Source organism: Pipra filicauda, unplaced genomic scaffold (genome assembly GCF_003945595.2).
Source record: "Pipra filicauda isolate LSUMZ 115617 unplaced genomic scaffold, ASM394559v2 scaffold80_size11013439_pilon, whole genome shotgun sequence".
NCBI classification, from domain to species: Eukaryota; Metazoa; Chordata; class Aves; order Passeriformes; family Pipridae; genus Pipra; species Pipra filicauda.
Window position 1 is genome coordinate 6,268,420 of NW_024104987.1, and position 15,734 is coordinate 6,284,153.

The window sequence follows — 15,734 nt, forward strand, 5'->3', positions numbered from 1 at the left end:
GTCACACCTCCCCATCAGCCCAGTGCAGAGAATACATCTTTGCCTCACGTTGAACACGACAGTATGGCCAAATCCACGTGTCACCAGGCAACACCACAACGGAACTCAGCCCTTAGAGACAAGGCAGTGCTGCAAAATACGTGCAAGAGCATCGTCCACCCTGCAGTGGACCACCCTCCTGCCCTCCTCAGCCTGCTGCAAACAGCCACATTGCATGCTACACCCCCTGCCTGCTATTTCCAGAGGCCATTTCTCTGAGCAAGGAGAGCTCCTTGCTCCCTTCTCCAGTCCCTGCAGACACTGGGGCTACCAGCCCCCAGCACAGGATTTGGCCCCCAGCCTCACCCCACTCCAGCAGCTCATACCACAGCCCTGCACCCACCACTCCATCTTCTCTCCAACCACATTCCAGGAGGGGAAACAGAGATGCAAGAAAGTCCTGGCTTTTATTTATTTTTAATTTTTCCCCATTTAGACACTCCCAGGCCCCCACTTCAGAGCCCCCACACTGCTGGGCCAGGACAGCATCTGAACTCATCTCCATCCTATCTCAAATCACCTCCCCAACAGGCCCTAACTGGGTTTTTATGCAGCCACATAAACCCCTATGGAAAATACTTACATGCTCTATTAAATAAATTAAGGGTATTGTTTTCTCATCATTTTGTTAGATTTTCTAGGAAGGATATAATTTTTCATTTAACACTATTGGATGAAAAAAAAAAAAAAACACAACCAAAAACCTATAGAAAGGTATATTACCCTGTAGTGGAAAATTAGATTCCTCCTACACAATACTATAGGATGATTTAAATATAGCATATAGGAATATAACATGTTATTAAATTGTATAGTATCTTTCTAGAAAGACCTACAGTATAGAATTCTAAAAATTACTCCCAAAACTTATTATGCTTCAATCTAGCCCAGCTGGTTTCCTTTCTATTACATGCTGCAACTTTTCCTAAAAGGTTCAGGTTTTAATTGTGTCTTGAAATGCTGCTGCAATCACGCTCCAAGAATGGCTCCAAACTCCTCCGGAAATGACAAACCCAAGTGGGAAACTCCTGGCCTTGGGGTGGGATGGATGCAGGGATGGATGGGACGCTGCACTCTCCCACAGTCAAAAAAATACTTTAATTGGCAGAGGGGAGAGGGGTCCAGCCCCTTGGCCTCATAGGCACAAAGCAATTCTGTATTTCAGTTCCAACAGTCCCAGTCCTCTCCCAGCACTCACTACCCCAAATATTCAGGGGATTCAAATGGATTCAAATAGTTATTGATGCCCCAGCATCAGCACCCATCCTCTTCCTCCCTCTGCCAAAAAAAAAAAAAAAAAAAAAAAAGGGTTAGGGATAAAAGTTGCCTTTAGCTGTTGCCATAGAGACTCTCCAGTTCGGCACAGAAACCCCAAATCTTGTAAAAAAATGGAAGAATTTAGGATTTTAATCAGTGAGAACACACGGGAGGCCAGGAGCATCAACACACATCCTTGCCTTAACAGGGAGATGTGTTCACCCCTCGTTTAACAGCCTAAGAGCCAGCTGAGAGCGGGGACACAGAGAGCGAGAGGAATGAAAGCAATGAAAACCCCGTCCGCTTTCGAGTATTTTCTGTCCCCAGCGCAGCAGCCGCTCGCTGCCCAGGCTGATTCTGGACCAACACCCCACCGGCCAAGCTGTTTGTGTTCCTTTTTCCTTCATCTGCTGCCAGAAAAAGAGAAAATAAAATTCAACAACACAAGCTAGGCAAAATATTTCCCAGAACCGCGCTATTCCTCCCATAAACTTCACCTCGCAGCCAGCGCGGCCAGCAGCGGGGGAGGAAAAACAAAGGAGAAAACCCCGACTTCTGACACCACGAGATGTTTTCGCGACTGTCTCGAAATCGCTCTTTTTCTGCCGCATCCTCCACATTCGCTCCTGACCCGACTTCCACCGCGACCACAAATCAAACACCGTGGGATAAAACTCACTGCTCTGGCATTTTCACTGCTTGGCAGAGCCGCCGGCTTCAGCCGTGGCCCCTGGCTAAGACAAACACTGCCGGGAGCACGCTCCGGTGGCTGCTTCTCCGCCAGAGGCACGCTGCGGCGTGCCGAGGTGGCCAAAGGATCCTATTTTACCACCATTTAAGACTTGTGGTGAGTTTGGGAGGGCATGGCACCCACCAGCAGCTCAGGGATGGGACAGCGGTTTCACCTGGCAGCAGGATGCTAGGGGTAACCAAAGCCACAGCATCAGGGAAAAGCCTCCAGCGCCAAGGGGTGTCGTGTTTCATGCCTGAGGATACGAAAGTTTGAGGAATACCAAAACAAGGAACTTCAAAAAGGAGCGGTGTTGGCCCAGGGAATATTGTTGTATGAGCTCAGCCGCTTTGGAGCAATGGAAAAAATCACGCGCTGACCTGAAGGGGTGGTGGGAGGACTCGGTGTGCAGGGACTGAGCTACAGACATGCCACCAGCAACCACCCAAGAGGCCCAGGGGGAGCTGGGTGGGGGTGCAGGTACCTGTGGCAACACCCCAGCACCCCAAGCCGCTCCACAGCCCCAGACCTGGGGAAGGACCCAGATTCGGGGGCTTCAGGCAAGTGACCCCACATTGCCCCTGGCACGCTGACATAGAGGCAAAGCTTACTGTCTGCTCACAGCCCAGGGAGGCTGAAGGGTCTTTCCAAAACCTTCCACCACCACCAAGTTCCTACTTGCTCAGCTTGTCACCCCGCCCCTCACCTTTACCCAATGCTGCACATCCAGGTGCCCACTGGGATGGAGGTTCATTTGCTTTCCACTAACCCCATCCCTGACAACACAGGGAGATGCAGGATGCATCTACCTCGCCACCAGCTCCTCCAGAAACCAAGAACTGGAGTCAGGGCCCAGCTGGCAAGGAAGGTACTGGAGGGAGACAGTGTGGATGGGGAGTTACAGGCTAAAGAAGCCACTAGCTCATCTTTGGAAAAAAGATGATTTGGGCCTGAAGGTCACAGGGAGAGGAGTTTTGTGACTCCTTTCTGTGCCTTTGCTCTTCTTCCATTGCAAAAGCAGATCCCACCACACACTGCCATGCCCTGACATTGCTCAGCCTGTGGCGGGGACGTGTGTGTACACACACACTGTGCAACCCCAAAATTGCCCTGGAGTCCCCTGGATGCTCTTGGAGTCACTGCCAGGCTCAGCACAAGGGCTCTCCTCAAGGACTCTCATTCCTCCCCTCCTCTCTTTGCTCTGGACTAAAGCAGCCAGGTACCCACGGGTGCAGCCAAGCACTTGCATGGCCTTGAGACACAGGGCTGAGGCAGAGGCACCTCCTGCCCACAGATAAAGGCAACGGACCACTCCAAATCAGCTTTGCCAAAGGCCCCCAGCCCTCCCCATGCAGCCCCATCCCCCTTGAGCAGCTCCCTCCCCTGCGCTCTCTCTTGCTGTGCCTGTGTGTGGGTGTATTTGGAAACGAGATCTTTCCAGCTGAACTGCAAAATGAAATGCAGAGATCACAACTCCTCGAATAGCTTCATCGCACACACATCCCCCCCAACCTCCATCCTGCCCCCGATGCAAAACCCAGGCAATAGTAAAAAAAAAAAAATATCAAGGTGTTCACAGATTAAAGGGGGAGATTCAGAGGAGGGGGAGGCACAGCAAAGCACTTTCAGTGCATCCTTTTGTCCCCCAGTTCACCAACAGATTTGTAGCTTGACCCCCACTTGCCCAACCCCCTGAGCTCCCAGAGCTGAGACAATCCAGCTTCATGGGGCTACAAGAAAAGAGAAAACAAAACCCAGCAAAAAGCCAAGCCCAAAACCCAGCTGAGATGAGAACATCCGCTGCTGGAGGAGCCAGAGCCCATTTACTGAGATGAAGGCAGAAGCGTCTCCACCCTCGCTGCGGGTACCCCATGCTGGCCATGGGCTGCTCTGCTGTTTCCCAGCCTGGAAAAAGGCAGGATTCCCCTGTGCTGCTGCCATGAGCAGTTTCTGAAGAAGAAGGGGCTGTGATTTGCCCACAGTGGGGGAAATTGCTCCCACAGGAACAGCATGTTGGTGTGTGGAGGGGAGAGGCAGGGCCTGGGAAAGGGGCTGCTGGGGGGACAGGATGTGCTCCATCCCAGGGGAAGCCTCCTAACAAATACCCTCACCAAAGTAATGCCTCACCCAGGATGCAGCAGGGCCTGAAGAGATGGAGCGGGGAGAGTTGGGGGTAAGAGCACTGCTCACCTGGCCCAGGGACTTTTCCAACTAACATGAGCTGTGCCAGAGACCAGGCTCAACACACACTTCCGTAAGGAGAGTCACGGAGGCAGTGAGATATCCCCTACACAAAACACAGCCCAAGGGGTGGGAAGAGAATATCCACCCTAGCTAAAGAAAGACTGGCATAGCTCAGGTCCTCTCCCCTGGCTCATGGATACCCAAACCCCTCGGGCAGGGTTATTCAGGGGCACACTGAGAACTCCTAGCTTATTGCACCAAGCCATCCTCAACCTCCAAACTGCCCTTTAAGGGGCACAAAATTCCAGGCACAGGGAAAAAGGGAGTGGACAAGAGTACGAGGCTCCAGCTATGATCCATTCCAACTCCAGAGCCAAGAAGCTTCACCTGGACCCCTCCTCCAAGTCAAATTGGGCTCCACACCCTCCAGCACTGAGCCAGCCACAGATCACAAACAGTAAAGCAATTTATACAAGGCAGAGACCTTCAAGATTTATGCTGTATGCTTGCCATAAAGTGCAAACACATTCCCCTCCACACGTGGCTGAATCCTTTGTCAGAGAAATTTTGGTTTTTGACCCTAGAAGTCAGAGTGAGTCTCTGAAGGAACATCAGAGACAGACCTGCACTGTGACCCTGAGCAGATTACAGACTCAGGGGTATATCCCGAGACATATTTATGGCCCTCCAAAGCAAGATAAGTCAATAACCACATACAGTAGCAGTTACAAGTCAGATATTAATTTAATTCCTTTCCTCCCTATCTGCCCAAATAAGCATTAATTCAATGGAGCATCAGAGGGCTCCATTATTTATAATTCTTACTGGAGTTTCTGTTTTCTCCCATTAAGGTAGAATTGCTGTAGCCAGGCTATCTAGACATGATGGTTCCCAAATCAAAGACATTTTGCATCCAACACAGGCATGGGGACCGCCAGCCCAGACCTGGGATTCACTGCTATTAGCAGCTAACGCCGATGCAGAGGAGGCTGGTTAAAGTGCAGCCCATCAAACGCACTTAAAAGCCTTATTCAACCCGCAGCAGAAGGAACATTTTATTTCTACAGACCCTGGGGCTGAGCAGGAGCCGAGACGTTTGTTCCCTTCCGCGGGATCCGGCCAACCTGGCCCTGGGGGTTGCAAACCCACCGCAGTAGAGCTCCCACCACCTTCCCCCCTCCCCGGAGCCGGGTTCTTCCCAAGTCTAGTCTCAACCCAGAGCTAAAAATGAACCTTATTCATGATTAACATCTCTATTTGCATAGCGTGGCTGGCAGCTTAACACCAAATAAATGTTTTGGCAGCAGGAGTCGCAGGCATGGGGGCGAGCCCTGCCCTCCAGAAGGGAGCTTCAGCCTCGCCATGGGTTAACGAGCACTTTCTAATTGAATTAGCAAATCATTAACAAGCCCTGTTCGCCATCTGGGCAGGGGAAGGCTCTGCCTTGGGCTGCTCTGGCCACCAGCATCTCAGGAGAGAACACAGAGGCGGTCAATAACATCAGAGGAGGAGGGAGTGCTAAACCTGACCTGATTAAGTTATGAATCACAGGAAATCCTGGAGGCATAAACCTCCCCAGGGCGGTTGGGCGGCCAAGGTGGGTGAATCCCTGTGAATCCCCTAGCCCAGCTCCCTCCCCTGCCACCAGCTGTGGGTTTGCCTTCAGCCCCCAGGGTTAGGGAGATCTCAAAGCTGGTTTGCTGGATGCACTGGGGGAAACCTCTTGGAAGAGAACCAAAGGATGCTTTGCACCAGGAACCCTCTAAGTGTGGGGCTAGCACCTGGATTACAGTAAATAAATCCCCTTTTCTTTATAAGCTCATCTGTGCCAAGCTCCCAGCTCTCACTCATCACCTGCTTTAGCATTTTGTTCCCATTTTCAGCGCTCTCCTGCCCTCACCCCTGGATTTCCCATCCCAGCAGAGGGAGAGAAAAAGCCAGGAGGACACGGGTGACAAAAAAAACAACAAAAAAAAAGCCCCAACACCAAACAGCCGCCAGTCCCTTTTGCCTAGGAAACACGCTGAAAATCCCAACCAAAACAACATTTCAGGCACAGAAGCCAAACCAATAGACAATTTCCATCTACTTGTGACTAACCAGTGAACTTCTGAGGGCTGAGTCACGGGCACGTCCTGGTCCCACGCACGTGTGCGCGGCCGCGGCTCGTGCCAGGACCTGCCCGGCCGTGCCACGCCTCGGGCACACGGTGCTGCTCCTGGCACCCCAACAGCCCCTTTCCCGTAAGGCAGTAACCAGCACCACCGCAGCCAGTGCGGAGAGCGAGCCTCAGAGCTTCCCTCAGCAAATATTCGGGCTGAAAAATGTGTTTTTTCCATCTGCTCGAAGCTTCTTTGCCGTGGCTTTGGTAGGAAGCAGATGTGAGAGCATCCCAAAGCATGGCCGGTCGTTACTCACTCTGTTATATAAAACCATGAGAATTTCCTCCCCCCTTTTTTTTTTTTTGGTTTTATTTCTTAGCACCAAGCCAGATTCCTGGGTGAGAGGCCAAGGCTGGTGAAAGCCAAAGCCAGACGAACCCAGGTTGGGGGAAACCTCCATGTGCATCACCATCCAAAGGGAACATTTCACTTCTAGGTCGCTCAGCGGAGAGCCAAGGCGCCGGGGAAGGGAAAGCCACGGTCTGGCCTCATAACAAACCCAGAAACACTTAGGCCTCCTAATTAAATAGGAAATTCAACCCCCTCCAAACCACAATGAAGCTTCAAAGCCCTCCCAACCTGACTCCGGATGCTCCTTCCCCTGCTCCCCAAGGACAGCCCCGCTCCCTCAGACCCTTCTTCCAGCCAGCAAAGCTGCCAGGGGCAAAGGCTCCCCACGGGTCCTCTGCCAAGGGAAAATGATTTCATGATCCAAGTGAAAAAGCCATCGGGGAGGTTCATTTTAGCCAAAGGTTTTGCTCCCTTCCAGCAAAACAGTAGGAAAAAAAAAGGAGAGCTGAGAGAGACCTGGGCAGGGAACTTGAGGCAATCCAAAACTTGGGGCTATCCAAAACTTGGTCTTTTCTGCATGGGGGAAAAAAAAAAAAAAGTGAAACAGAGTTTAAAGTAAAAATGAGAAAGCAGCATTTTTCAGCATGACGCCAAAACTTCTGCAGGGGGTGCTGGGGGAGAAGAAAGCAGAAAATTTTCTATGCATCATAAAATCATGGACATTTCCAGACTGGCTCCAACACCCCATGCTACTGAACAGGGGAGAGAATACAAAAGCCAATCAAGTCGAGAGCAGGGAGTCTGATGGGAGACACACTGGCCCCAGGGATGAGTGGTGGTGGCTGGGGTAGTTCAGCCCCATCCCAAATCACCACCCACCTGAGCCTCCCAGTCCTGGGCATGAGGGGCTGGGGGAGAGTCGAGATCCCTTCCCAGCCACCCTGCCCCAGCTCCTGGCCCCAGATGAAAAACGGCCCCGTAGGGGCCATTCACTTAAGAGTCGGACTCGCTGATCCTTGTGGGTCCCTTCCAGCTCTGTGATATTCTGTGAACTGATACCAAGCAGGTCTCCAGAGACAGCCCCCCCACCCAGCATGGGAGCCCTTGTTCCGGATTTCCTACAAGGAGCCAAAGCAGAGCTGTCCCCGAGCAGCGCGGGGTCCCCGGGCAGGACGGGGCCACCCCTCCCGGCCGGGGCTCCCCGCGCCGGGATGACATAACCACGAGCTGCATGAGGCCGAGCCTTTTGTCTGCGCGCCGGGAGAGAGGGAGGGAAAGCAAGAAAGGAAGAAAGAAAGAAAACTTCTGGAAGTCATTACAATTCCTCTGCTCCAGTCTCCTTTTTGGCAGACAGCTTCCCTCCCCCCCCCCCCCCCCCTTCAAAATGCCAGCCTATGATTTTTAAATGAGAAAAAGCTGCGCTGTACTCCAGTGCTTGGATAAACTCCTACACAAACTTCCAGATGTGACACAACAGCCTGGAAGAGGGAATTCGCAGAAGAATCTCCTTAAAAAACACACACACACACACACACGCAGGGAGCAAAGGAAGCGCCTGGTTGCCAGCAGAGACAGGCGATGGATGGGTCCAGAGGTCCCTGGTGAGGTGTGATGTGTTACCCAGGTTAGGATCGAGCGGCTCCTGGCTCTGCTGGCGACGCAGGGATGAGAGGGATGCTGGCCACTGTGCCCAGCTCTGGGAGGTGGGCACCACCCGCTGCTCCTGCTAAGTCCCAAAGGCTTTGCGAACCACAGGGAAGAGGATTTGCAGTTATTTGTCCCCTGGGAGGAGGGAAATAACCACTGCACCCCTGTGCAGCCTTTGCTAAAAGGTGATGGGCCCTGTTTCTCCCCGAGGTCCTCACACAGGAGCTGGTGTGAGCCCAGGGATGTATCAGCAGCAGGATGCTCTGTCCCAGACAGGAGGGCCAGGGGCTGCAGGAGTCCCCTCCACCAGGGATCAGCCAGACAAGTCGTGTTTCATTTCTCCCCAGAAGCCAGGGAAGGGGCACAGAGCTGGCAGAGGCTCAGCTGGAGCAGGAGCATTTCCATCTGTCTGGGGAGGGGCGGGAGGCACCGGACGTCAAACTGGGTCACAGGAGAGAAACAAGCTCAGGTGCCCTGGGATGGATCAGACACAGGTGAAGCAAATGGATTCTGGCTCTTTTGTGGGGTTTTTAAATCGAAACAAGATCCATTTCAGGTCTGACCTGTCAAATCAAAGCTTTTTGCTTTGTTAAACTCCAAAGTGAGGCTGGAACAAATGTACCGAAGTGTAAAGGACGCCACGTGCGCTCTCCCCTCACAACACACCCTTTTGATAACAAAAAAAGTGTTATTTTTAACCCTGCACTACATTGAACCCTACAAACAGTAGCACAAGAAGTGCTGGGCTACCCCCATGAGTTGGCAGAGCCAAAAAGGGAGCGAGGACCCCGAGTTCCCATGAGGTGATGGGGGTTTTGCTCACCCCCTGCCCTCATCGCATCTCCACAGGAGGGAGAGCTGCGGGGGGACACCGCCAGGGCTGGGGAGCCCAAACCACAACACAGCTCAGCAGGTTCAGTTCTAATCCCCACCAGGCAGGAGGGTCCTGGTTCCAGTGCAGTTGGACACAAGGACATGCCCCTCCAGAAGAGCTGGATCCGTCCAGGCCAATGCAGAGCGGGGTTGACACACAGACCACCAGTGCTCAGGGTGAGCTCAGCAGGCAAGGTCTGACCATCCCCTCAGCAGGGTCAGCGCTGCCTTCCAGGATGCACCAAGCTCCGACACAGAGGCTCCAGCCACCCCATGAGCCATCCTGGCACAGAGCTCATATAAGCCTTGGCATGAGGCTATAAGAGCTCTGGACCCACTCCTGGAGGTGACTGGGCATCTGCACCTCTGCTGACTTCCAACGAGAGCTGGGGGCACTCAGCACCTCCCCAGGACTGAGCTTTGACCTCTCCCTGCTGGGGAGTGAATGGGGCCATGTGAGGCAGCTGCTGGAAGAGTTCCCTGCGTTTTATTGCAGACAGAAAGCAGGGCTGGCTTCCATGACCAGATCAAGACGTGTTTCTTTGCTAAAGCCATTCTCAAACCCCGAATCCCAGGGACTGTGCTGCAGAGCAGCCAGGCAGGATGGGAGCACTCCTCCCAGTGCCACCCAAACCTCCCCTCCCCAGTGAGGGAATTTACAGAGTTGCCCTTCACCCTCCAAACCAGGAGGAAAAGATGGGATTTCAACCAATTTGGGGGCGTCTCCCCAGAAGAGCACCTTCCAGAAGGTTTTGCAGCCCCCCATTGCCGTGTGCTGCTCTCCAGGCAGCAGCACTCTGCAGGCAGGCACAGCGCGGGGGACGAGGCAGTTCTCAGTACTACAATAGATATCACAGGCCCTTTCAGTTGCACTGTTATTTTTCTATTCAGAGCTCTTAACGCCAAGCAGTAGCATCCTCCCCACTTTCTCCATCCCCGCTCTTCAATCACTCCTCAACTCTCAAGAAATAGCCTCGTTTCTTGTCTCTGATCAGAGGAGTAGCCTGGCACAGACCCTGCTACAGCCTTTCATCCTCCCAGCCTTCATGGTGCTTTTATTTTGGAACTGAAAGTCAAGTAACCAGCTTGCCTCCTCTTTTCTCCCCCCCCCAGAGACTCTTGCTTCTCCTCTCACAGCCTCTCCAGCATGCACATTAGGACACCCTGCATGTGCCACAGTCCTTCCCATTTTGCTGAGCCTGTAAGTCCAGCACTGTGATCATTAAACATGTCCCTGGCTCCTTCCCTTTTGACCAGGCAGTTCTCACTCAGTGCAGAACCTTCCATCCCAGAGCCACTGGGAATATGCAGGTGGGCAACCAGGCTCATCCTCCCAGTTCCTCACAGCACTCAAAGAGGTTTTTGCTCAAAGACCAGGATGGAGTGGAGAGGGAGAACAGCTTGACAGGATGATACATGTTTAGAGTTAAAACCCCCAAGATTTCAGGCTCTGGAGAATTCCTGGATTAGGACAAACTTCATGACCTCTTTCTAGCCCTAAGGGAGAGGAGGAGCAGGAGAGCAGCACAGTACCCCCCCATCTCCACACCAGACAGCAAGAAAAGAAGCTCCCTGATCCAGGTAGAGGATACTCTGAACTGAAACATGGCAGAAGAGCTCAACAAACCACTTTGACAGAACTTTGCATCCTTGCTGGATACTCAGCACCTCAACCATCACCCTTCCCTAACCCCACCTCAGCCTCAACTGCCGCACCTACACAAACAACCTGGACAGGGATGGAGAGCAGCATCCCAGGTGCTCTAGATGCACCCTGGGGGCACAAGCTGTTCTTCCCGGGGCAAGAGTGGGTCCTGCACCTCCTCCCAATGCCCCATCAACAGTGAAGTTGGTTTATCAGCCAGATTAGAGCAGCACAAACCCACCTGGCCAAGCCCCAAGCTGCGCATCGCCACAGGCACAGCTCAAACCAGAGCCCTCCCATCCAGTTTCTGCATAAGCAGATGCAGAAAGGTAAAAACCACCCGTGAGAGTGGCAGAAGCCAGTGAAAGCTCCAAACCCCCCAGAGCTGGGGCAGGATTCACCAGCCATGTGAGCCAAAGCACTGCCACTCCTCTCCAGGGCAGCTGGTGGCAACAAAGACTTTCCAGCAACGTGATTTTAGCACTGGGACACAATTCCTAGAAGATTACAGCCTGAGAAGGGCCACTCTATTGCCCCACCACACTAAAGGAAAACAATAAAAGTAACAAATATAAACAAAGAACAGGCTCAGCTCCAGCCCTGGGGCTGCAGAGAGCCGAAGGGATGAGCGAGACGATGCTCTGCCGAACAGCCCAGTGAGTGACAGGACACAGGGTGGGTGCCAAGCCAACCACTGCCTCTCTCTCATCTGTAGGCTGAAGTGACTTTTTCTGGTGTTGTTTTTAAATAAAACTCCCCCAATTCTGGGTCAGTGACCCTGAAAACAAACAGCTGCATGCAGCCACACGACTCGGAGACCCACAGCATCATCCCCGCTGGCCCCAGGGCTCCTGGCAAGCGCCTCTCTCTGTCGGTAACAAGCAAGGAACTGGTGACTAGAAAAATCCCAGCTTGCAGGGCTGCACCTAATGCTCATCCCCTGCTTGCGGTGGTGCTTGCAGGTGCCCACAATACCACTAATTTTCCAAGGACAAAAGTTAATCAGCTTGTATTTGCAACCACAGAGGAGAAAACACATTTCAAGCCGTTATTGGAGTGGGAAATTTTACCGAAAACACTAAAACCATGCAGGTGTTAACACCAGATTCAAAACATCATTACAAAGATTAAAAATGAAAGAAAAAAAAAAGAACAGAGAGACTTGGAAACATATTTAAACCAGCATTCATAAATAATATTAGTCATAGTAGGCAACAAGAACACACTGACTTGCAGCCTGTCGTCTGTCGTTAATATTTCTTTCCAAAACAGAAGGCTTCACAAAGTTGCAAGATTTCTAAGATGTTTAAATAAATGCAGCTTTGAAGTGCTTAGCTAGTGTGAAAGAGATTTGGGGGGAAACTGCTGGGAGTATTCACGACTGGGAAGAGAAATCTTAGGGTTTTTTTCCCTCCTGGGGGACATTTTAGGAAAGAAGGCAGCCTGTTTACCAGTGAAATCATTGCTGAAGCTCAAATAAAACAATATCCACAACTCCAGCAGACCCTCGCTGCTCTTCCCAGGCACACCAACCTCAGCGGAGATGTAATTCCTAACAGTTCCCGAACACCAGGAGTGGGGGAGGACTCGCACAGGCTATTCTGGCCCTCTATACCATGTAACATGTCCTCCCCGCTACTGCACAGCCTCTCCCCCTCCAGATGTGGGGTTGCTGCCCAGACCTGCTCGCCTGCCTTTCGCGCCGGCAGCGCAGCACGGACCCGGTAACTTCCCGGGCAGCGCTGCCTCTCCCGCACCAGCCCCTGCTGGAAGCCACAGCGCTGCGCTTTATTTCATTCCGTTCCATAATGGAACTGGAGTTTGGGGATGGTAGAATACTTGGAATGCTACAAACTGTGTGCTGGTTGCAACTCAACTCCAAGGGAGGCTTTAAAGAGTGTGGCAAGAAGAAATTTTTCTATTGTCTCCTCCGTTTCTTTTAATTTTTGTCCCCCTTCTTTTGAAAGCTTAAACTTGACTAAAGCGGCTCAGACTCAGAGCCTGTGCTGGAGCAGATAGGGAGTTTAGGAGACCAGAAGCTTTTGGGGAGGCACAGCTCACCCCAGGACCTGACAAACAGTTGCCCTTGGCCCACACACACCCAGGGACCGTGATCCCCAGCTTGCCCCGACCCCTTCAAGCAAGGAGCATCCCCCGGGGGACCGCAGAGCCCCTTCGAGCAGCCTTGAACACCCTGAATTAGGGACCCTGGAGCTGGGCAGCAACCCAACGCCACACACATCTCCACCTCTCTTCAGATTGCACCCCCCCCTCCAAACCCTCGAGGAAGGGACCGGAGACGGGAGAGAAACGGGGTCAGGGAGGAAGGACGGGTCTGCAAGGGGGGGTGCTCGATGTTAGGGTCGCTCGGTGTGTCAGGGAAGCAGGACCAGAGGCTGCCGATCCCCGGGGAAGGATGGGCCGCCCGCAGCTCCTGCTCCGACTCCCCGTGGAGCGGAGCGACGGAGCCAGCGGGAGCGGCGGCATCGCGGCGGGGCGGCCGGGGGAGGGGAGCTCTGCAAGAGGGGAGCCCTGCACAGCCCCCTCTTCAGCTCCGCACCCAGACAGGGACCGCCAAGCCCCTGCAACAGCCCGGAAAAACTTCCCGGGAGAGCACGGGGGAGGGGACGAGCGCCGCCGGTGCCCCCCGCTCTCCCGGGGACGGCGGGTGACGGGTCCTCCCAAACCCCCGTTCCTTCCCCATCACCCGGCGGGCTCCAGACGGGAGGTGCCCCCCGCCCTGCCCGGCGCTCCGAGGGTGGGGGGGCCCCGCGGGGCTTACCTCGCCGCCGAACACCTGCAAAGGATACGGGTTACAGACCAGCCGGAGGCACCAGCTCCGCGGCCGGCTCTCCTGGCTCAGGTAGAAGAAGACGACGGGGGCCAGCGCCGGGTAGGGCAGCGCCTCCGCCTCTGAGTCGCCGCTGCCCGCCTCCCTGTCCCCCGGCCCCGGGCGGCCCCCGGCCCCGGACAGGTCATTAAGGCGGATGAAAGTCTTGGCTCTGCCCGGCTCCGGATCCTCCTCGGCCGCTCGCGGTCCATCCTCGTCCATCCTCCGGCCGGCGGCCCCGGGGGAGCCGGGGCGACGCGGGGCGAGCCGGTGGGACGCCTAGAGGGGCGCGGCCATGGCGGGGCCGGGGGGCTGGGGGCTGCGGCGGGGCGGCTTCAGCGCCGGGGTGGCATGGCCGGGCGAGCCGCTGCCTCGCCCCCCGCCGGGGCCGGGCCGCCCCCCTCGCCCTGCCCTGCCGTCTGCGGGCTCCGTAGCTCCTCCTCGCCGTGCCTCCGGGGGCCCGAGCCGGGCGAGCCGCGGGCAGGGAGGCGGCGGCGGGGCGGCCCCCGCTGCCGGCTGCTGGCCCCCACCCGCGGGGCGGGCCGCCTTAGCGGCTCTGCCTGCCCCCTCCGCGCCCCAGCATCTGCCCGGGAGCGGGGGATGCTGCCCGGCGCCGCGGGGACGGGCGGAGGATGCTCCCGCGGCAGCCGCGCCGATCCGAGCGCTCCCGCACAGCTGGATCCCTCACTCCAACTTCAAGTCCCGGCTCCTCCTCCCCCCGCCGCCAATGGGGGCCCCCCCCCGGCCCCTCCGCTCCTCCCCATTGGCTGCCGGGGGTGTCCGTCCCGGCGGCACAGCTGGACGGGCAGGACGGTCCCCGGCGGGGATGGACGGGGCGCACCCGCGGGGGTCGGGCCCGGGCACCCCCTGCCCTGGGGGGAAATCCGGGGGGAGAACGGGGACCTGCAGCGCCGGGGGCGGGGAGGAGGGGGAAAGCCCCGCGCTGCGTTAGGCGGAGGCAGCCCCCGGTGGGACACTGCAGCACCGGGAGAGGGGGAAGCCGGTGAGACGCAAGGAAGAAGAGATGGGGCGGGGGACGAAGAGATGGGGAGGAAAAAGCCGCAGGCGAGCGAGGCCCGCCAGGGCCAAGGTGCCGAGGGCAGCAGGAGCCGGTACAGAGCCCTCCCGTGTGCCGCCCAAACCCTGCCCAAGACCCTCTCCCTGCTGCCCCCCGCCCCGTCCCCCACCGCTCGCGAGCGGAGACCGTGCTGTTGGGCTCGGCGCATGTGGGTCACCTCCCCGTGCCACCCAACCCCCAGCCCCTTGCGAGGGGCCACCCCGTCTGGAGCCGGTCGTCCCTACGCTGCGTGGGGACACGACCCTGGCCAGCAGCTCGCAGGGGGACCCGGCCCCGAGCAGGCGAGGGGAACCCGCCATCCCCAACCGCGGGAGCAGCGGGTCCCCCCGGTCCCCCCTGCTCGGAGGACGCGGCCGGAGCTCCCTCTGCCGGTGCGAGTCCCGGCCGCGGCGGGAGCCGTCCCCGACGGCGGGGACCGTGCCGCCAGCATCCCCGGGGAGGGGAGGGACGCACGGCCCGAGCAGGGGGCACGGCACGCCGAGCCAGAGACCTTCCTCCAGCGGGACCAGAGTAACAGATTTTCTGCCGGCGATCCTCATTTTGAGTGCAGACGTCCCCAGGCTGAGCCAGAACCCTGCTTCTAAATGCTTAAGATTTTTTGCCACCTTAGAAACAGCTTTCTCACCCTTCCCCGGTAGACCCCCGCATCATATTTACATCTGTATATGCCAAGAGCTCCAGCTAGTCCAAACCACCTGCAAGAACAACAGGCAGATGCTCCTGTCTGACCCAAAAGGCCTTCTCTTGGCCAAATGCTGCTGGCCTGCGAGTATACTCGATCTTGGATTCACAGCTTGTGCTGTCCAGCCCGAGACAAATCACATGGCTATTGGCAAAACTTCAAGGCCAGCCGAGCTCTGCTGCAGAGCTGACAGATGGTGTCCAGGCAGAGGAGATGCAATCCCCACAGCCCCCCCAGGGCCAGGAGACCCTCCTGCAAGCCCAGGGGGACACAAGTGTGACAGCACATGGCACGTGTGACACCAAGCAAGCGGAGG

At 55.7% G+C, this 15,734-nt stretch overlaps 2 protein-coding genes across 19 annotated transcripts in view; one reads left to right on the plus strand and one right to left on the minus strand.

Annotated features, from left to right (window-relative positions):
* Positions 1-14,327, minus strand: part of CACNA1G (calcium voltage-gated channel subunit alpha1 G) — a 146,269-nt gene extending 131,942 nt beyond the window's left edge. For 16 of the 18 annotated variants that reach the window (XM_027749603.2, XM_027749598.2, XM_027749600.2 and 13 more), the window contains exon 1: positions 13,639-14,324. In XM_027749603.2, coding sequence (XP_027605404.1) covers positions 13,639-13,880 — 242 coding nt within the window. In that variant the 5' untranslated portion in view covers positions 13,881-14,324. Of the gene's footprint in view, positions 1-13,638 lie in introns of all 18 variants that reach the window. The other 2 variants (XM_027749604.2, XM_027749606.2) reach the window with 2 other exon arrangements.
* LOC114003026 (basic proline-rich protein-like) lies at positions 14,010-15,320 on the plus strand. The gene has a single exon (XM_027749531.2). The coding sequence runs from the start codon at positions 14,010-14,012 to the stop codon at positions 15,318-15,320; it is 1,311 nt and encodes a 436-aa protein (XP_027605332.2).
* Positions 15,321-15,734: the final 414 nt, after the last annotated feature.